General features: G+C 32.4%; 1 protein-coding gene across 3 annotated transcripts in view; it reads left to right on the forward strand.

The window, feature by feature from the left end:
- The window catches only part of UTRN (utrophin), a 435,226-nt gene that overhangs the window by 109,470 nt on the left and 302,123 nt on the right, over nucleotides 1-23,633 (forward strand). For all 3 annotated transcript variants that reach the window (XM_074187765.1, XM_074187767.1, XM_074187766.1), the window contains 5 exons: nucleotides 138-352; nucleotides 1,460-1,577; nucleotides 3,196-3,401; nucleotides 5,293-5,447; nucleotides 11,931-12,120. In XM_074187765.1, coding sequence (XP_074043866.1) covers nucleotides 138-352; nucleotides 1,460-1,577; nucleotides 3,196-3,401; nucleotides 5,293-5,447; nucleotides 11,931-12,120 — 884 coding nt within the window. The remainder of the gene's footprint in view (nucleotides 1-137; nucleotides 353-1,459; nucleotides 1,578-3,195; nucleotides 3,402-5,292; nucleotides 5,448-11,930; nucleotides 12,121-23,633) is intronic.

Raw genomic sequence — 23,633 nt, forward strand, 5'->3', positions numbered from 1 at the left:
TCAGTAGGAATTAATTGATGATTAGTATATAAAATGATTTGTTTATTAAAATCTTGACTTATCATTTTAAAACTACTAATAAAAGGAGTATCAAAAACTTCTGATTGATTTGTACTTTTTTTTTTTTTTTTTTTTAGTTCATCCTGCTGTCCAAAAGGTGGTGCTTGTCTCATCAACCTCAGAAATTCCTGTTCAGACACAACCATCTTTGGAACTTTCAGTACCAGCTGATCTGGATAAAACTACCACAGAACTTGCTGACTGGTTGGTATTGATTGATCAAATGCTCAAGTCCAACATTGTCACTGTTGGGAATGTGGAGGAGATCAAACAAACCATGGAACGTATGAAAGTAAGTATATAATGTGAAGTGGAATCCCAGATATTTTATAAACAGATAAGACTGACCTAGAACATCTTCCTTTCATTTGTGGTATTGTGTGGGAATGTTGAGTTCAACAGGCCTTTAGAGCAAGGAAGCAGAAACCTTCCCACTTGAAACAGTTGGGTTTCATAAAATTCACCTTTACCCAGTTAGATTTTAGATACACTCTATTGATTAATCTACTAATATATTAATAGATAAAATCAACACACACATCTTATAGTCATTAATTTGAAAGACACTGAATATCTTGTAGATATAAACATAAAAGTCACATATCCTGACCTTTATTTTTAAAACTGTTATTCAGTGTCTAGGAAACCAGATTCTAATTGAGTAAGGAGTGTCTTTTCTATTTTGAATGCAAAATAGACAGTGTCCTACACTGTATTCCTCCTAGGCTGCTTCATTTCCTTTGCTAGGTATTGGTAAATTCTTAAACACATTGTTTTCTGATATCATCTTTTTTTAAAGTATTAATCAGTTTTATATGGTACAAAATCAGAACATTTAATCAGTATTAAGTGGTACAAAAGCTTTTGAAGCTGTGGTTTATCATTGATTTAATTAGTCTGCAGTTCAGAAGCTCATTTGATTAGTTAGACTTGAATCATGTTTATAATGCTTGGTCAAGCTTATTTTTTTGTTATTTCTTTGGCAATACTGGGAGAGTCATCTTAAGCACACATTTAGATGTAGATAAATGGATATATTGTCTCTTTATAGAAAAAATGATTAGATTCAGAATGTCTTTATCAAACTAATATTTTTTTTTTGTTACTATATATAGCAATAGAGATTGGGACTGTTTTAGTGAAAGTTTCATCACCTAGGAGATTCTTGTGCTGTGGAAACCACAGGTCCAGGATGTTGGTACCTTTTTGGTGATTTATAACCTCGAGTATTGCATAAAGCACCGAATGTGTAATTGACTTCACTAGGATCATTCAATCAGGATGAATCGGGGGCAACTAGAAATTAAGTCTTGCTCACTGTTGAGCTCAACCCTCTCTCCATTGTTTACTGATGTCACCAGTATAAAAATATAATATAAAATGTTTTTCTTTTCATTAGATTACAAAAGCTGACTTAGAGCAACGTCATCCCCAACTGGATTATGTTTTCACTTTGGCTCAGAATTTGAAAAATAAAACTTCCAGCACTGACATAAGAACCGCAATCACAGAAAAATGTAAGCCTCTTTATTATTCTCTGTCAAACTCCTGGTAAATCATGATCCATATGTATATATGCACATTTATATTTTAGTTTTTAGATTATAATTGAGAATGCAGAATAATTTTTATGAATATTTATTTCCCTCAATGTCAAATATCTGATCACTTTTGCTTTTATGAGCTATTGGTGTTTTATTTTGGATTGTATACTTAAGTCTCTCCCCAAGTTTCACTTGGATGCTTAAGAAGATAATGGAGTTAATTGTCTTTAAATGAGGAAAGGAAAATTGTAAGCTCTTATAATTCTGTTGAACCTACATTTATCAAAAAAAATCAGTTACAAAATCCTTTGACACACAGAAGCAGAAAAATCCTTACTTTTCAAATTTATAAATTTAATGCTCAGAAGCCTTTCTTTTGTTGTTCTCATGTTGTATAGTGTAAGGGAGTCATATTTGGCTGGAGACCCTTTGAATATGACCCTGTTGTTGGAATATATTTTGTTATTCAAGTTGTAGCCTAACTTTATTGGATGAGACCATCTTGTCTGCAGTGTGAATGAATTATTTTGTAGCAGTTCTCTTGTCTCCTCTGTATTGAATGGTTGTAACTGAATAAGTGTGGAAACAATACTCAGGTCATGATATTCTAAATCTTTGAATATTAAAATGTACTAATTTAAAGAAGGCAGTGATTTCCATTTAATGAAAATTACCCTGAATTATTAGAGAGCATAATTACTTCCTCTTTTATTTTATTTTATTCACATTTATTTTTAAGCAACTAAGAAAATAAAGGCAGGAACACATGAAGATGCTACTATAACTTAAGTATTGCTATTGAGCCTCATTTCACTGATGGGATTGGAGTAAATTGTTTTACTAGGTGTATTAAGATTGTGGATTAAGGTAGCAAAAGTTAATTGGAAAAGTTAATTTAGCAAATAAATCCTTGTGGCCTTAAAGAATTGTTGTATCTAGGAGATGAGTAGTTTTATCAATTATCATGTGCTAAGATTAAATCTGTTTTCGTTTTGTATTGTATTCCTTTGAGGTATTGGATGCTGGAACAATGTAACTTTTATCTCTTTCTGAATATTGCCCCATTCTGGATCTTCTGTCTAGAAATACCTTTCTGTTACCTGTCTATATTATTGGACTTTGTGAATCCCCTTGCACAGCCTCCCCTTGCACAAACCTCCTCAACTTCTTTCAAGAGTCAAGAATGGTCTCCTTTTCTGTTTTCTCAATGCTTCCTTTGTAAAATTTATTGGCCCAGCTATCTCCTATTAACTGTAAAACCAGGTGTTTTTTAGCACAGATCTATCAACTTCAGTATCTCTTGATTTTTGGTTTAATTTAATTTGGAGTTAATTATTGCATTTTTGGTGATTACTTTGATGTAACTGTTACCCTCTAATTTTAGATTAGTACTTTAAATAATTAAGAGACTATTTTCGTCTATCTCTTTAGAGATAGACAAATTCAAGTATGTAGACAAATCGATTGCTTCTCTTAGAATGAACTATTTTTTTGGGTTGTTTTAATAAGACACCTAAATGACAAACATGAATCACTGATTCTCAATTCATATTAACTTTGAGGTCTAACTTCTTTGCATTGCTTCCCACAGTAGAGAAGGTCAAAAACCAGTGGGATAGTACTCAGCATGGAGTGGATGTACGGCAACAGCAACTCCAAGATATGCTTGTTGACAGCAAACAGTGGAATGATCTGAGGGAAGAAACGGAAGAGCTTATTAGACTGCATGAAGCTAAAGTACATACTGTCCTAAGGGTCCCAAAGGAACCCCTGATCAGACAGCTTACTGACAACAAAGTAGGATTCACCAGATTGTTTATATTTCATATTCTTCAGTGAAATCTCATTTTATTTGTGTTCTAGGAATTCTTTCAGTATTTAGATTTCTGATGTTTTTAAGAAAAACTGTACTGAATTTTCATTGTACATCAGATCACAATATGAAACTATTTTATGAACACATTCAAAGGAGTTTTTTTTTTTTTTTAGTTAGCTTATGCCAAAGAAGTTTAAAATTTTTTTAAAAAACCCTTTTTTTGTCACCATTTGATTCAATTTGTCATTGTGGAAAACAGTACTGGGTGTAAGCCATAGAGATCTATGTTCTACACTTGTTTTTCACAGGTTCATCAGTTAATATATGATATGGACTTTACCATTCTGATCATCAATTTCCTCATCTGTTAAAAACTGAAAATAGAATGACCATTTTAATTTATCATATTTTGACATTTAATTTATTTTTGCCCATTATGGCAAAGGAGACAGAGATGGATTTTCATCCATACCTTTTATATTTCCCAAACATATAGTACATAGCTACCCTTACTCCAGACATCCTGAATTATTTTACTTTTCTTTCCCTAATCTCTCTAAAATTCTTCAAAATAATATAGCTTCTGGACACTTGAATTATGAAACATGATTAAATATTAAGACATTGAATAATTTGTCTAATTAATACAATTTAGGGAGTACATTCTAATCATCTGTAGTGTTACTTTGTTTACATTGCCTTGATTTGACAAGTGAATTACTATCGAGAAGAGTAGAATGATGATTTGTAAAAACTGTTGCTTCTTTTTATATCTCCAATGCTTAAACCCATTGCCTGGCACATGGGCAGTGCTTAATTAGTGTTTATTGCTTGACTGATTTACAATAGGAGAACAAAAGTCCATTTACAATTACTATCCTGTAGTTTATCAGTACGTTTGAAGGGGATCTGTGAGGGCAAGACAATTTTTATAATACTAACAAAACTTATTAATTTCAAATTTGGTTAACATTGATATATGTAATCCTCTTAAACAAGCTCTATGAGTGTGATATAAAGGAGTCCTGAAACTACTGGTATAGTATAAAGGTAAATGAACTGAACATGCCTAGGATTAAACTGGTCACTCATAAACCATGGAATCTTGAACAATTTGGTTATTTTCTCTTGGTCTCAATTTCCACATCTGAAATGACAGAATCCATGTAAAATGCTTTTATATTATAATATCTTAATTTGGTTTCGTCCTATAGTTTTGTGCTGGCTTAATAGATCAATTGAATTGTTATTCTTTTTTTTTTTTTAAGTTTTTTGCAAGGCAATGGGGTTAAGTGGCTTGCCCAAGGCCACACAATTAGATAATTATTGTGTCTGAGGTCAGATTTGAACTTAGGTACTCCTGGCTATTCTATGTACATATATTTTATGTGTTATATGTATTTACCTATGAATATACTTTTTTGGTTCTAGATCCTTCAGGTGTTCTACTAAAATTTACTTTAATAATATTAGCTATTTTGGATCTATTTAAATATGTATACATATGGAAATTAGATTAATAGGGGCAGCTAGGTGGTACAGGGGATAGAGCCACTGCCTGGAATCAGGAGGACCTGGGTTCAAAACTGGCCTCAGAAGCTTAATAATTATCTAGTTGTGTGACCTTGGGCAAGCCACTTAATCCCATTGCCTTAAATAAATGAAAAATTAAAAAAGATAACTATTTAGATTGTTTTTATTTTATGATATTTATAGTATTATACAGACCATACTAATCACTGATAGAACTCAGTGCATTCAGGTTATGAGAAAATTAATTAGTATAAGATATTTATTTGGATGGTCTTTTATTCTATTTTGTTATACCTTCTAATTCAATTGTTATTTTTTTCCTCTGAAATTGCACTTCAGATGCTAATTCAAGACTTAAATAAAGGTGAAGTTACAATCGCAGCCTTCAATAATCTCTTGAATAAGTTGCTTAGAGACTATAGTGGGGATGACACAAGAAAGGTGAAAGAAACCTGTGACCAGCTGAATTCATCTTGGATTAACCTAAATCAAAGGTAATTTTAAGACTATTGGTTAATAATACACAGTTTATTTGGAATGTAATTTCTTAAGTAAATGATTCAAAGATTTAAGCTCTAACTCAGAAGTATATGGAACTATTTTATTTTTCAGTCATTCAATTGTATCTGACACTCCATGACTATATTTGAGGTTTTCTTGGCAGAGATACTGGAATAGTCTTCCATTTCCTCCTTATAGGTGGATTGGGGCAAATAGAGATTGAATGGCAGTGTCATTGTGTAAGGTCTTATTTGAACTCAGATCTTTCTGAATCTAAGCTCAACACTTCTGCCTGGCACAGCACCTGCCCCAAGACATCCAACTTGCCTCTATGCAACCGTTTATCTTAAACAACTTATTCGATCACTAAATCTTTGCCATTAATAAGCAGATCAACAGGCATCTATTGAATACCTACTATATCCTAAACAGTGTGCTAGAGTAACTGGTGATAAAGCAGAAACAAAATGGCCAGTGCCCGCCTGGAACTCTCATCAGATCAAATACTTGTCATTTACACTTAGTTATTCTAGCTCCTGAGCAAGATCAAAAAAGAAGATAATTGCACTTGTCCTCATTGAGTTTACAATTTTTTTTGTTCTTTTTGGATAACAAAGTGAATTAATATAATCAGTTCTATATCATATTTCTATTATGTTGTCTTATCTGTGGCAAACTAGCATCTGCCATAGAATTTCTCCTCAAGTAATTGTTGAATTTTGTTTGCTTTGTTTTTATATTTCTCTCTTTACCCTTGGCTCAAAATATTATCCCACTGCTTTGATGCTGTTAAATGTTACATATGAGTAAATACATTTTGTTGATCTTCATTGGGAGTGTTTCCTTATAAGCAGTTCAATTTACTGATGAAATCAGAAGTCTATAACACCTTCTATCGTCCTGAATCAGTAATCACATCCCTGTATAGCTAAGAGAAGAGTTTGAGTACTATTGGGCTAATTATTATCTGTTTATTTTTTATTTTATATGTTTATTTTTAAAGGTCAACACATATTTAGATAACTTAAATATATAGTTCCAACAGAAATACTCTAGCACAAGCAGCAATGGTCTCATAATGTGTTCGCATATTCAGACACTTGTTGGGATCATCTGAGTTCTTTGATTTTTTAAAAAAATTACTTTATTGGTACACATCTTTCTTATCTGCAATGTAATCTACAATCTCTTGTGGATGCATTAACTTTTCAGCATCTATGTCAGGAATTTCAAACCCAAATTCATCTTCCACAACCATTATTATTTCTACTTGGTCCAAACTATCCATGAAGTTGGAAGATACTGAAAGCTTTTCTGGGTCAATCTTATCATATAATTTCAAGACATAGAGGAAACAGTCCTTAATGTTCTCCAGTTTTAGAGGGGGCAAGTCACTATATTGGCAGTAGGAATATTATAGAAACCTGCATGTGCAAGGGCAAGGACTGCTGCTGCTGCCCTCCTCTGCCCTGTTGCCACACACTGGACCGATTCAAGTGACTGAACCAAGGTGATGGGGTAGGGATGGCGATGCCAAGATTGAGGGTAGGCAGTGGCCACTGGCAGAGAGGTCACAGGTTGCATGCTTACTCCAGCCCAAAGTCTTATCTGTTTATTTGTGGGCATGTCATTTTTTACTAAGTTCAAATTTTCTTTTTTGTGGAGAAAATACTTTATATTCTATTGCACCTTTCAAATAAAGCTATGTCATTCTTGTCTTTTAGTTCTAGTAAGTCAGTTTTTGGGGGCAACTTATCTGTGTGAGAGATCCTTTTGTTTATCCTCAGTGAATATCTAGGGCTTGAAGAACAAGTCTTTAGCTTCTGCTTAAAATTTTTTACTTATATTCTTCATCACTCAAAACTATTTAATTGTTTCCTGGTTTTGAGAATGACTCAATGTCTCTAAATGAAATTAATCTTTCCCTCTCTCAGACTTTTAAGTGATTTACTTCAAAGTAATTTGATTTCAGAATTAATATTTTGTCTTTCACTAAGGTAGATAATATTGAACTCCTTTATAATTCATATTCAATTGATTAAACATAGCCAACAATTTAGAAAGGATACAGTGTATATAAGGCCTCTTTTTTTGTCTTGTATTTTTTGTATCAATCTATAAACTAAATTTCTGTAGAGATTCTACAGATAGAATTCTTTGTTGTTGTCAGTCATTTCTGGCATTTCTTGAATCCTTGTTACATACAGTCCATGGAGTTTCCTTAGAGAAGTGACTGGAATGGTTTGCCAATTCCTCCTTTGGTGGATTAAGGCAAACAGGGTTAAGTGACTTGCTTTCAGTCACGCATGTTGTAAGAATGCAAGTATGTGGGTTGGATTTAAACTCCGGCCCATCACATTGAGCTTCTCTCCTAGATAGAGTTCTAAGGCAAATAAAAAGGCATTAATGTGTTTGATATCTTGTCTCAGAAAGAGATTAGACTTTGCAAGAAAGAAAACTGTTGCAAATGCTAAATTTCATAAGAGATTTTTAGAAAAAAGTGTATAATATTAAGTTCTCTGTGACTCACTGGAGGAAAGATCTTATTTTGATATTGCACCTGTTGGATATGACAATGGGTTTTATTCATGAACTGCAACCTGAGTTGCAGACTGAGAGGAAAAGAACAGCAGGATACCTTCCTTAGCAGAGAAAAGATGGTCCCTAAATATAGCTTTCCCCATAATGGTACCATTTGAGGTGTAATCTAAAAAGTAAAGATTTTTTTTCAGAGAACAAAACTTTCTAGAAAAATCGATCACTTAGGAAAACATGGCCTGCTTTATTTAGGACCTCTAATTCTCTTTTCCTTTGCTTTGTAAATATTTTAAGACCGCCTACAGCAATAGTTGGAGTAGACGAAGTAGGCAATTAAAAATGGATTATACTCAAAGGTAATCTTTCATTTATCATAGCAGGAGGAACACAGCACTGACATGTTCATTCAGTTGCTGATAATGTTAAAGAGAACTTTCCTTTCATTAATAGTCATTTAAAAACTTGAACTTATTTTTAAGTAGACAGATGATAGTTTATTAGGACATCATGCTTTCTGGAGACAGATGTGAGAGATTTATAGTCATCTCAGTTGAAGTCTTTCAAATGAATATGACCTACCTCATTTCCTATTAATTTCCTTTCTTCTTCCTCCCTCTCTTCCTCTCCTCTTTCTCATTCTCTTCTTTTCCCTCTCTACCACCTTCCCTCCAATTACTCCATCCCTCCCTTCCTCTCTCTCTCTCTTCCCCTCTCTCCTTCTCCCCTCCCCTTTTTTCCCTTGCCCTCCTGAGTGTATAGATATAGTTTCTAAATAGTTAACAGTTCTATTCAGGTAAGATGGAAACAGATAAACATAGCAATGTACAGTGATCTCTAATACATGAAATGATTAAGAATTCTATCTTAAATCTTCAGTAGTTTGCTTATATATCTGCCCTGTATTTTGTACCTTTGACTTTTTCACTGAAGTCACATTTCATGAACAAATTTTTACTTTTCTTTTTTCCACTAGTTTTTCTAGTTTTACATATAAATCTGTTGGAATTCTTCCTAATTGTTCTAATTGTTTGTTATTCTAATAATTAAGGCCCATATAGAATAGAATATGGAGAATACATCTTTTCAGTAAACAACCTCATTTGCACAGATGAGAAAACTTGGGCCAAGAATGGGTCAGTAACTTGCCAAAGGAGAATGTGTCAGGAGCTTTATTTGAACCTAAGTCCTATTACTCCAAAACCTGTCCTTTTTTTCAGTGTGTCACGGTCCAGAAAAGTCAGTGTTTTAGCCATGTTTGCTTTTTTAGTCTGTATTTCCCCCATCTAAGGCAATAGACTTAAGTCTTTTCAGACCAGTCCTCATACCGATTAGAAACAAACACACATATGACTAAACCATATTCATGATATTTTATGACACTGTAACTCAAACCCTGAACTCTGATTATATATTGTTTGTTCTTTACAATGATTCCACAAGAATATCAAGTTGTTAGAGGCTTGGCAGGAAATATTATATTAGTGCAATGCCTTCTGAGAATTGTAGACCACAGTGATGTTAGTCCCAGTGTGTAATATATGATGCCCAAGTTTACTTTGGTATGAGTTCTTAACATTTATAACCACCTCTCTTTGTCATATATTTACACAGAATATTGAACGCATAAGCTTATAAATAAATAGGATATCTAAGAAAAGAAAGGAAACACTATCTAAATACTATAATATTCACTCTGTGTAGCAATCTCATTAAGGTTTTACTCATATATGGAAATTAGACAACACCCCCACCCCCACCAAATGTTTAGTAGTAATGAGAGTATAAGCAGTTCCATAAGGTAGCTAGAATAATATTCAAATGAAGATAGTGGATCAGTGTTAGACTCTCAAGAAGATAGAAGGATGTGGTTTTTAATTGCTAGAATGTTCTATGTCAACTTCATGGAAGAGATTGGCATGGAGCTTAACTTTGTAGACATTAAAAAGCCTGTATTTTTTTTAAAACTCGTTTTGATAAATATTGTTTTTAATATTCTAGTCATTTCTATGTATAGCTATAAAAGTAATTAACTATGTCTGAGAAGGGATATAGCATTCTATGTTGATGGTTCAATCTGGCTCTCCAAGAGAAGGAGGGAGATTCATTTCTTTATTTGTCTTTATCATATCTTTACCTTTGTTATGATAACTCTGTGTGTGTGTGTGTATGTATGTATGTGTATATATATATATATATATATATACACACATACTTTAAAAACTGTTCTTTCCATTTCCATAATGTTGTAATCAATATACATATTTTTTGTGTATATTACTTTGCTGCATTAATCAATACAACTCTGGAAATTTTTCTCTAAATTCTTCATATTTTTTTTTCATTTCTTCAGGTGTTTTCACATATCACAATTTGCTTAGCCTTTCCCCAATCATAGGATGCCCCTTTTCTTTTCATTTATTTGCTCCCAATGAATAGAATTTATGTAGCCAATTATGTTGTGTGTGTGTGTGTGTGTGTGTGTGTGTGTGTGTGTGTGTGTGTAATGAGGCATGTTTTAGGAAGGAGATAACGATGTGAACAAAAACAGACAGCTGTATACAAAATTTAGTCTGGGAATAGCCAACAGTTTGTTGTGGTTAAAGACTTAATATGAGGCAATATTAGGCAGTGAAGTTTGGATTGGACTTGTGATTTTACAGGCTAAGCAATCTGAACATTTTATTTAGGGTTTGAGAAGTTATTGGGTATTTTAGAGCAGAGGATGGGGCATGATGAAATTTGTATTTTGAGGAGATTCAATTTCATGGTGTTGAGTGGGATAGAGTCAATGGGGATAAGCTTCATTCAGGAAATGCAATTTGCAAGCTATTATACTCTGATTTAAAGAAATAAAGGCTTGATCTGAGGCAATGTTAGTGGTATTGTAATGAAACATATATTAGATATCATTAGATACAAATGAAAAGACATTTATTAAGTGCCAACTATGGAACTGGATCTTGTATTAATTACTGGTGAAGAAATAAAAATTCATAAGTATAACTTTCACAAGTAGGTTCTTCCTGAAATGTCTGATATGTAATTCTGTGTCTAAAATAATTAATTTGGGTGCATCGTTAATGAATAGTTTGCAGAAATTTGAGCTGACAACTTCTAACTTTATTATTTTACCAATATAGTAAATAAATTTTATTTATATGAGATGTTAAGAAAATACAAATTTGGTACTTTAAATCATTTCATTTAGCTTGAATATGAAGAGAGAGAGAGAATAGTGCTTGTTAAATGCACCCTTTCTAGTTTTCTAGGAAATGTTATTCCCATATAAGAATGATAATCCAAATTGTCATAGGAGTGATTTTATAATTTGGAATTTTGTGTTTAAGAAAACATGTTCAAATGTTCAAATAGAAAATCTTATTGATCCTGTTTAAAGTGGGAGAAAAGAAGGAAATAAGGCATGCAATATATGTGTGTGTGTGTACATATATATATGTGAGTGTGTACCTATATGTGACTATGTGCATGTGTATATATGTATATGTGTATATATACATTTGAATATATAGATAGATACATGAAATGTACCACTGTGCTAAATGGTATACAAATTTCTCATTTGATCCTCAAACAACCCTGTGTGGTAGATGCTGTTATTATCTTCATTATATAATTAAGGAAAGTGTGACAAATAAAAGTTAAATTACTTACATGCGGTCACATAAATAGGATTTGAGCTCTAGTCTTCCTGCTTTCAGGACACATCATGTCCTATCCTCTCTACCACTTACTGCCTCCATTGAAAGAGTGCACAGAAAGATATAAAGGAATAAGTTTCTCAACTCCTTTTGGTGACTGAAAGAAATGGAACATTTGCTTTTTTAGTTTATCTGCTCACTTTTAATTCACCATCTCCATGATGTAGCATGTACTAAAGGGCAGTTATTTAAGGTTTGCTTGTCTGTTGATGCTTTCAGCCTTTGTGACAGACAGACTGTCTTGGAGGCTGAGCTGAGGACAGTGCAGGCTTCCCTCAAGGATCTGGAGAGCTTCCTCAAGTGGATGCCAGAGGCAGAGACCACAGCCAACGTACTTGCTGATGCAGCTCAGCGGGAGAATGCCCGCCAGGATGCCAGTTTGGTCAAGGAACTCAAAAAACAGATACAGGTGAGTGACTGAAACCAACACATCAATTTATTGCTCCACCTGATGTAGATAGTAATGGGTCTATATAGAGCTGTTCTTGTTAGAAGGTGGAAGAAACAACAGGGAAAGTGATGATGAACGTCATCTTGTGTGATGAACCTGGAGGTGTTGAAAATGGAGGATTGATTTTGTTCATGTGAAAATCAAGGTACTCATTTGGGTGTTGTTTCATTACTGTTAGATGCATTCATTTTTGATCATCCTCATTTGTTCCAAGTTTTTCTCTTCTATTTTTCTTATTTAGACTTCAACATGTCTTAAGAGAACATCTAGTCATAAAGTTATTTCCTATAATCTATGAACCTGTTTTTTTCTTTTTAATACTTTGATGAATATTTGGTTTTCTTCCTATTTCCTTTCTCTATATTTAATGCTTTTAAAAAATATTTTGAGGAGCCTTTCTGTAGGCTTTATAAGATTGCCATAAGGGGAGGTCCAAGATAAGAGAAGGTTATGAATTCTTGATCTGGTCCAGTTTTTCATTTTACTAATAAGGAACTGAAGTCCTAAGATAGTAAGTGACTTGGAAATGTCATAGCTGGAATTGTGAACCTAAAGACCTTTGCCTACAATTCCACTATTTTTTTCTCTAATTTTCATTGTTTGTCCTTCAATCCATGTATCTCCCATATAGACTCATAGAATTTCAGAGTGAGAAAAGAGAATTAGTTTAGTTATGTCTGACTCTTCATGATCCCATTTTGTGTTTTCTTGATAAAGTTCTGAGGTGGTTTGCCTTTTCCTCTTCTATTTCATGTTACAGATTAGGAAACTGACAGGGTTAAATGATGTATCCAGGGTCTCATGGTTAGTAGCAAGTTTCTGATAATAAATTTGAATTTAGAATGATGATTTCCTGATCCTAGACTTGGTCTTAATCCAAGGTACCCAATAGCTGCCCAGCTATTTCCATTTTCTGATTTTTCAGTAGATTGCAAATTAAGGACTTTTCTACAGAAATATGATTTCTTTTCCAAGTTTACACTGTGGATTTTGAACCAAATCAGCAGAGAGACTATAAAAATCACCTGTCAGATTCATTTTGCAGAATCTAGTACTGGATTTGAAAGTTTCTTGAATACTTTGGTTAGTGTTCATTTGGTTGCCATGTTGATGCTTAGAATTAGAGGTGATTGGTATATTTTCTTTTCCCTACAAGAGATGATTCTACATTATAAAACATTTTAGGATAGAGACATTTTATGATAAATTTGTTTAAAATATGCCTAATATGGCCCCCTGTATCACACATACTTATTGCAAAATCTTTGCTCATGATGTCTTCTGCTGTACTCTTCCTTAATAATTCCTATCGTTCCCCTTCTAAACTCAGACTACTTCAGAAATCCTTCTTGTCCAAATTCAGTGGTCTCAGATTTTTCTCTGTTTTGTTTCTTCTGAAATCAGTTTGTATGGTATTTATATTAGATTTATTGTACTTTTGGGTGGTTTTAGTGACAATTAGTTTTAATTAATGAAATTAATTATTTTTAGTCATTCTCAAAATGAAGTTCCTTGTAGATAGGGATAGACTTTTCTTTTCTTTTTAAAAATAAAAATTCTATTCCTTTGTCCATACTGTAATCTCTACAAAAGTATTAAATATTGTCTTATTACATTTAAGTCTCACTGCAACATATGATATTGTGAAATTCACTGTATTCTGTATCCATCTTGAAATATTTCTTTTAAATTTTTTTGGCACTTTTACTATTATTCATGTCTTAAGAGAGTTTTGGTAGAAATTGAATTAAATTCAATTTACTATTCTTCCCTACTTTATATCAATCATAAGCATTAATTACTCTCTAGGCACTTTGTAAGTGCTGATGATACAAAGATTAAGAAAAAAGGAACATTCACTGCCTTCAAGTAGCTTATATTAAATCAGGGAAGACAATGTGTACCTAAAAAAATATTTTCTCAATACATAGAAACCCAAAGAATACCTTCCCTGTACTTTTACTCATACAGTTAAATAATACAAAATAATGGAGTATTAGCTATATGTGACAGTATATGTCTAATTCCTCACCCATTATCTATTATCTCTTTTTAAAGAAGAAAGTATTTATCATCATTAATTCTCTGAAGGGAGAATTGACCATTATTGATGAGTCTAGATAGTTTTTAATGTGATTTATTTTTACCTACTTTTAAATATCTTAATTCTGCTTGCATTGTTCATTCAGTATTAGTTCATTCAAGTCAGGTTTTTCTTAATTCACCATCTCCTTTTCTTCTGATAGAATTTTCCACATTTTGTTCAGCTATTTCCTAAAAAGTGGGAATCCTTTTATTTTCTAATTATTTGCTATCCCCAAAAATTTTTAATAGAAATATTTTGGCATATTTAAGACTTTCCCTTTTGTCTGTGCCATTCGTGAGATGTATGTGATATTCCTATTTAAAGCTTTAGCACAATTTTGTTTTCTAGGCTAGTTTTTTATTGCTTTGTTGGGTAGTTGTATCAATTTTCAGCTCCCAACAATGTAGTTTGTGTGCCAGTTTTCCCACAGTCCCTCTAGCATTCACTATTTTAATATTTTATCATTTTTGACAGCATTTTGGTAATATGTGAGATGAAACTTCAAAGTTGTGTAATGTTACAATTTCTCTTATTTGTGATTCAGAGCACTTTTGATGTGTTGGTTGTAAACTTTTACAACTTCTCTACTGGGAAATGTTTATCCTAGAATGTCTCCAAAGGACTCATAATTATTTTTATTCATCAGATAAGACGTCCTTAATACCAGAGGCCATGTTAAAAATTACATTTTTAAACTCCTTATGAAGAACCTGTTTTTTTGACCCTCAAACTAAAGTAGTTGTTTGGATTACTTTCATATTTAAGTAATTTTTTTCCTCATTTTAAAAAAAAGTATGTTTTTAAACAGTGATCATATGTGTGGCCATATAGGTCCAGTAAAGATAGCATTGGGCATTATAGATGTATACAGATTTATGTATGTATGTATGTGTATATATATGTGTGTATGTATGTATATATATATGTATATGTATATGTATATGTCAGTTTTAATCCTTTCGCCCATAAACTCATTAGTTTAACACCATATAATTAATAATTTTTTTGGTACATGTACAATGTAAAGGAATTGAATATTTGTCATATTGTACTATCTAAAAGTATCTTTTATCCAACTTGTTATTTTAATATTTATGTGCACAGTCTATCATACAGCATGCCCTTATTTTTTCTGTACTGAGAATATCTTGGTTTTTATGTAATCTGAATGTCTCTAAGATTTGTAGCAGATTAGCCTGTATAATCATTGATTAGTACTTAATTAATAATCTTTTATTCATGTCTTAAGAGAGTTTTGGTAGAGTTTAATTGAAACAGTAATAATTTATGTATAAAAACCAAAAAAGTGTTTAAGAAGAATGTAAGAAACTAATAATTTTTATACCTAAAAAGTTTAACCATTCCTTCTTATGTTATTATATTAGAGAATATTTTCTTACAGTGAGACATAATCATTCAAAATTTTTAAAGAAATTTCCTGATTTTATAGGAAGAGATGAGAGAATATCAAATATCATTTTTTCAATAGTGAAAAATGGAGGACTAGTATGTTAATTCCAGTAATTTTTAGTCAAATATTTTGAACCATCTATACCCTAAGGCATAAATTTATAGGAATATTGCATTTGTGTTAATAGCCTATAAAAACCAATTAAGTATGATGCTTATTTAAAGTTTTTAAAATGCATATTTAGTCACTGAAAGAGAAAGCAAATGATTTTTCACATTTTTCAGGAATTTTCACATTGCAAATTTAAATACCTATTGTTTTTTCTTTCAGCTCAAGTAATTTATTTTAAAATATTTCTTTGCTTTCTTTGCTTTAGAAGTTATCTTTAACTTTGTGTAGCATCATTTTGTAGACCATTGTTAATGAAGTAGAGGCTTCTTTTTACTCCTTATTTCAGACTAGTGAGAACTTTTATTTCCTTTGGTTTTTGAATAATCTAATTTTCTTTTTAAATAAGCAAACACTTGAAATGGAACCTTGGGGATGTTTACCTTAGAAGGAAAATAAATTGAAAGCAAAATTAACATAAAAGTAATTTTTAAGTTTTGATTTTATGTAAACAATTTAAATTAGAGCATAAGAACAGAGGATATTTTATGTGTAGTGTACAGAGCAAAAGTGAGTGTTTAACCTGTTAGAATGTTTTAGGTCATAGACTAGTCTGATTCATGGCTGGCCATGATAGAACTGTAAAGAGCAAGTGGGCATTTCCCTTGTGTCCAGATGTTTAGCCCCAGATGTGTTCTGGGACTAAATGGAGTGGAGAGTGTGCTGTTCTTAATTTAATTTCTAGAAGATTGCTGTATTTTTATATATTCCATGTTTTAATGGAAAAAAGCATCATTTTGAACAGCATTTGTTCCATTGACTCACTACATGGCTGTCTCAGGCAGCTTATCATTGAAGTAATCAATTATCTTTGTGATAGATTGGTAGTAGAAGCATGTCCATGTTTGACTTTGATTTTTAGTGGTTAGGAATAGGTAGGTAAAGTAATAAGAGTTAAATAAAGTGTATACAAATTAGAAACTAGCTTTTTATCATACTATTTTCTCTAATTTTGAAAAATTGCCATATTCTACCTTAAAATACTTTTTTAGTATTTCCAAAATTAATCTATTAGTAAAAATATTTAATCATTATTGTAGTCACTATACATTTTTTTAGGTTTTTTTTTTTTTTTTTGCAAGGCAAATGAGGGTAAGTGGCTTGCCCAAGGCCACACAGCTAGGTAATTATTAAGTGTCTGAGACCGGATTTGAACCCAGGTACTTCTGACTCCAAGGCCGGTGCTTTATCCACTATGCCACCTAGCCGCCCCTATACATTTTTTCAAATGTTTTATTGATACACATTTTAAAATGTTATTATTAATTTCTAGTTTTTTAATCCTTTTCTCAATAGAACCCTACCTTATAACAAGTAAATGAAGTTAAAGTAGTATAAATTAATTGTAGTTGTAATGTTAAACCATGTCTCAAAATGAATGTCTCATTCTGTATCCGTGGTCTATCACTTCTTTTTCCAAGATGTGCAAAGCATTTGTCCTATCTTTCAACTCTTTTCTGAAACTGTGATTGGACACTGCTTTAATCATATTCTGGTCTCTCAGAATTGTATTCCTTTATATTACTACAGTAAACTCTTCAGATTCTGCTTACTTTTATTGCAGAATGTTAAGTATTAAAGGATACTGAGATATATAAGTCTAAATTTGAAACATTAGTCTGGATTAGGGAGAAGCATGGAGATAATTAGTACAATCTCTCCATTTTTAATTTACAAAAAGTTGAAGCCCAGAGGACCATTTTTGCTAATTGTTAAAAGTAAATTTAACTGGAGTTGGACTAGAACCTAGCTCTTCTGATTCAGGTCAATGCTTTTTCTTCTACCTACCTCGCCCCCCCCCCCCCCCCCCCAGTTTCTCTGGAAAGTTAAGATGTGAATATGAAGATATTGAAAACAATTGAATAACAAAATACTCATGAAAAGTTAGATAAAAACATTATATAATTAAAAACCACATAAGTAGTAGAGTGAACTAGTAGGCTACAGTTCATTAGGAGGCTAAATAGGTACAGAATGTGGGCTGATAGGGAAAGGTTGGAGAGTTGGGATGAGAGGTGGACCTCAAGGATAGTATATGATTTGAATAGGTGAAAAAAGAAAATAGGCTGTTCAGGTGGGAAGTATAGGTAGCTAGTTGGCATTCATCATGGACACAGCTCTGGGGTGGGGGCTCAATTTAAAAATAGTTATCTTTCTGAGTTCAGGTCTATCCTTGGATACTTTCTTGCTATATGACCCTGGACAAGTCACTTAACTCTGTATACGTTAGTTTCTTCATTTGTCAAATGAACTGGAGAAGGAAATGATAAATCACTTCAGTATCTTTGTCAAGAAAACCCTAAATGAGGTCATGAAGAGTCAGAAAAGAGTAAAAATGACTGAATAACAAAGAATGAGAAATATTACAGAGATTCTATTCATGTTTTTATATATAGTTACACTTGGAAATAATGTTTCATGAATTTTTTGACTATTTCAGTTGTTCTTTGAAACATATTTGTTGATGTTACCTTGGCTTGTTGAACCAAAACAAGTCATTGCTGGCTTGAGTAAGTAGTTCAAGTGCTTGACAAGGTCATAGCACTGACAAGATGTTGGTGTTCAGTTGTTTAGTAGTATCTGACTCTTAAGTGACCCCATTTGGGATTTTCTTAGCAGAGATTCTGGAATAGTTTTCCATTTCCTTCTCCAGCTTCTTTTACAAATGAGGAAACTGAAAAAGAGGATTAAAGTGTTTTGAATAGGATCACAGTTAGTGTGTGATTTAATCTCAGATCATCCTGATTTTTTCTAATAATGTTCTGTCCCTCTATGCCACCTAGCTACTCCACAGACAAGATAAGTAACTTCACTTTTACCATATTGTAATTTGTATAGATACTGTATACATGTAGCAATTTATTGATATAATCATCATTAAAAAGGTCAGTCATCAATTTTTTGCAATTTAACATTAATATTCAAAAAATCTTGTTGATAAAGTTATTTTTATGTTTTACTATTGCAAATAAAATCATACTAGGTTATTAGCGGCATGTTTTTAGTTCCCAAATCTTTTTTTTTTTTTTTTTGTGATTGAAATCTAAGGGAGAAGGCTAAGATTTTACTAAACCTATTAACAAGCATTCATTGAATGCCTACTGTGTGCTCTATGCTATGAGAAGAAATACCTTTATTAAAGTATGTTTACCTAGTACTTCTCCATTGTGCACTCATCATTTTGTATTTAATTGTATTATTGGCATTACATCTTGGCAATTCTATAATTGATATCTTGGCATATTCATTCTAAACAGAGGGAGGCAGTATAGGCTCAGGATGTGTTTTTTAGTGGAATGCAAAAAAATCCCCCATAAATAAATGGTACACAACTAGCTGGTAACTGAGTAGAAAAAATAGCCTATTTGAGAATCTTATTTAAATAATTGAAGTGTTATGGAAATAAAGGCAGAAGAGGCCTGTAGAAATAGGTAGACATTTTCTAAGATTTATAAAGATGAGGTTGTTTGTGTCTCCTTAGTGTACTGCACAAGTAAACTCTAACCTTTCTTGAATAGCTCCTTTTCTGATTTCCTTTTTAAAGAAATAATTATGATATTACACAGGTTATTAGTTTGAGCATGACAGTGAAAATGAGAAACATCTGGCATCTATTTTTGACTGTGCTCCTTGACCAAGGTATTTTATCATTCTGCACTATTTTCCTCATCTTTAAAATGGGAATTAATCTTAACATATTTTCTGCAGCTTTTCCTTGTGACTGCAGTATGCTATGTCTTATGTACATATCAGTGACTCTGAAGATGATTTAAGTCCCATCAAGTCTCATTATATAGTCCTGGCTGATTTTTGTGCCTAGACTTCTTATTTTTTTTAAAAAAGACAGTTCTGTGGAAATAAACTTGAGAACATAAAATAACCTTCTGAAAAGGAAATCATAATATTCTGGAATGACCCATATTAACCTTTTTGTTGCTGTTACTTTTTAATTACATAAGTTCTGGCATTTTCTGTTTAGTAATGACTTAATATGGAAGTATATGCCTTTGATAGCTCATTGGGTAGATCTGCTTCAATGTTAAGCAATGAAATTTTACCCCTGCATTCATTCATTCATTCATTCATTCATTTGGTTTTTTTTTTTATCTAGCTTTGAGACATTTCTCTGTGTGATTGATTAGCCCTTTACATATGGCTTGATGTCATTGGAGCCAGGTATCCCTCTGTTCTTCTCTCAAGATTTATAACAGAGTCTATTATTCACTCACTCCACAGTGCTCTGCCAGAGCTGCATTTAGTCTGGGAGTGAACACATCCTTCTCCAGAGTGAGGGAGTGAATGCCTTTCTATCTGCTAATATAAACCAGCTCCGAGGGATGAACTATTATGATCTGTTGGAGCTGTCTTCCCGAGGGGCTTCTGCTTTGTCTCGGCAGTGTTAATGTTTCACTTAATGTCCTTCTTGGCTGCCAACTGAGCTCCTCTACGGCAACAGACAGCACTTGGCTCAACAACTTGCTTCCTTTTCCACCGATGCTGAGCTGAGCAAACCCTGGCTTGGGAGCATCCGTCAGGAGCTTTCTGTTGGGTGTTTATGCCTGCTTTTTAGATTGAGAAGAACTTGAAGGTGTATAATCCTTCTTCTCCTTGGGAAGCTACATCTTATATCTCTCAAATGTATTCCCGGAAACGAGCATGCTCAGAGAACTGGCAAATCCTTGTCCAGTGACCAGGAGGAAATGAGCATTGCTCTTCATTTATAATGCAAATTCTGAGGTGTCTTCAGAAGTGTGGCAAACTTAAAATGATGGCTGTGGTGAGAACATCTCTTCAGAAAGTTGTGGTTTTGTTGCATCGTTTACAAAGGATGGCAGTTTCTTCTCCTCGGTACCAGAAGCTGTGTAAGGTAATTAATCAATAGATTGAAAATAAACATCTCAGGAGTCTGATTATCTGACCCCTTTTCCAACCTTTAAAAATTGTCATAAGATTGATGGCACTGAGACACTTTTTCAAGTGTCAGATTATAAAATTGATTTGACTGACTTGTTTGTGTATTTACATTTGGGCTAAGAATTTTAAATAATACTACAACTTTAATGCACACTTTTTGTAAGAGATGAAAGATCTTGTTTATGTTTGTAATGAAGTGTTTGCAGAGAATGTAATTAATTGGTATGTATTAAAATGTACTTTTTTATTCTGTAAAGCAGCAACATACTAGTGCAAGTATGCTACTATTATAAGTTTCAGGAAAATTAAAAAATAGATCTTATAAATTATTACTTTACCCTATTGGAATTGTATCCTCTCATTGATTTTTTTCTTTTTTTGACTCAAAAGTACATTTAGAGTCATGGAAAATTGCTCTCCTTAGAGGTTATTGTCTCAATTTTAGAATTGTTGTACCTTTTTTATTTAGGAAAATTCCTTTGTAAGTAGTTATATTAAATATCATAATAGTTAAATGTTGGAAGACAACCTCAGGTTTTTCTAGTCCCATCTCTTTCCTCATATTTGAGCACTCTCTCTCTCTCTCTCTGTCTCTCTCTCTCTCTCTCTCTCTGTCTCTTGTCTCTCTCCCTCTCTCTTTCTCCCTTGACAGGTGGTCCCCTATCCAAGTTTGAGCACTTCCACAGAGTGACAAAAACATACAGTAAAGCAAATGTTATCTCCTAAGAAAAGTTGTCCAGGAACAGGGAAATTATTTAAAACTTTCAAATTCAATTTGTCACTCTCTAAATTATATATATATATATATATATATATATATATATATATATATATATATATATACATATATATATGTATATGTATATATACATATGTATTATGTACGTGTATATGTATGTATTTAACCATAAGTTTGAATTTCTGCATCTCTTTTGTAGTTAGCACTGTCACACTTTTATTTATGGTGAAGCTATTATTTATAATTTAGAGATTTATATTTTTTATTTTTTTGAAGCTATTTGCTTTAAAATAATGTCATTTTGAAGTAGTATCAAACCTGGTTTCTATTTGTCACTGTTCTCAACTTCCTTTCAAATATCATCTTCTTACAAACTTGCATTGGAACCCTTGGCAGACATACCTGTGAGCAGAATGAGAATCTGGCCTTTTGCATTTTCTCTTTATGTGGATAATGTAGAACACAAAAATTAAACTTTATTTGCATAGCAAATATTTATATATGGTGCTTAAGGGTGAGATGGAAAACTATAGTAGAAACATTATTTTTGGGGTAGTTTATTTTCTTTGGAATTTTGCTAAAGCTATTTCTCCTTTTATAAAGTTTTCCTTCCTTGGGAGATATGTAGCAAGTTATGATTGATTGAAGTATTTTGCAAGAACCTTTAGAAATATTTCTTACTCACATTATTAGTTAAGCAAGGCTTCATAGATAGGATTTAATAACAATGTCTGTATCTTTCATTAATCCCAACTGTTTGATTCAGTGTGGTGTGTTTCAGTGCATTTCAAAGAATAAATTTGATCTGCTAAAAGCATTTTTCATGCAAATAAGACAGTTTTGTTAATAGAGAAGAAAAGCTCATTCACTCATTTTTTTTAAAGAAATTACGAGCATGAATACATAAAGCATCCTTTTTTGTTTGGAGCTGGGTCATTTTGCTGATACATTTGTACAGACTTGCACAATTCAACATTTGTCTACCCTCTTAGACTGCCAACTGACTCCAATAGGTGTAGCCAAAGTTGGCAAGCTAAGCATTGGTCAGAAGTAATATCAATAAAGTTAGAGTAATGCTTTTTTAGTCAATTTGGCCAATGGATAACAAATAAAGGACAGCAAAAATTAAGATAAAATTTTATTTACCTTGAACTGTCACTGAGGTTTAGTGGAAATAGAGCTATCATTTAGGGAGGGATCCACTCTGTGCAGATTTCATGAGAATTTCATTTATTTATATCATGAATATCTTTACAATAAATGTGTTATCTAAGTCTGTAGCTGGTATTTATGTAACTTTGTGAAGGAATTTATCCTGCCATGTATTTTTTGTCCCATTGCTAAATCAACGGTTGATGCAGTTAACAGAATGAGAAATTTACAATTCCAATATTTTCCAGCAGGTGTCAACATAAGGCAATGATATCAAATGGTTTAAGGAAGAAAGAAACTAAAAAGGAAGCTAGCATGAATATTGTAAATTAAAATGACCTAGTGGGAGATGGATGTATAACATTATTTTTGTTGAACTTAGCACATTTATTTTAGATGTTGGCATACTGAAATATGTATGATGTTAGTAGAATACAATTAAATGGTTAAAAGTAGTAAGCATTAATAGTTGCTTAGTCATTGCTACTCCTCTGAAGTGGTAATAGAAAAAAAAGAATTTGCAGCAGTGGAATATTTCTTTCCATTCTATCATCTATAATAGAATTTAGTTGAATTTCATCAATCTTCATGTATACAAAGGGATAAATGTTTTAATAAGGTCCCTTTAAATTTTTTCAGAAAGTTTTATTTATGACTAGAGTGCCATAAAAAGTTAATCTAACCCCTTTCCTCTCACACTCAAAACAATAAAAACTTTCATTTTTTTCAGATGAAAAATGTAGAACCAATCTATGTTTTATAAATGTATTTACAGATTGACATAAAGAGAAAACGAGTTTGAGGATTTGAATGCTGAAATTAGCTATTTTTAACATGTTTCTGTCATAGAGGGGTGTTTGCTAGTCCTTGTTATCTTATTCCAGCTTTATGCTTAACTTCTTTATTCCCTCCTTTAAGAGATTGAACTTCAATCATTTTTAATATCTTTATTATCTTTAGATACTTGAGGATTTTGGTTAATTGTTTTAAAATTTTTGGTA

Source organism: Macrotis lagotis, chromosome 5 (genome assembly GCF_037893015.1).
Source record: "Macrotis lagotis isolate mMagLag1 chromosome 5, bilby.v1.9.chrom.fasta, whole genome shotgun sequence".
NCBI classification, from domain to species: Eukaryota; Metazoa; Chordata; class Mammalia; order Peramelemorphia; family Peramelidae; genus Macrotis; species Macrotis lagotis.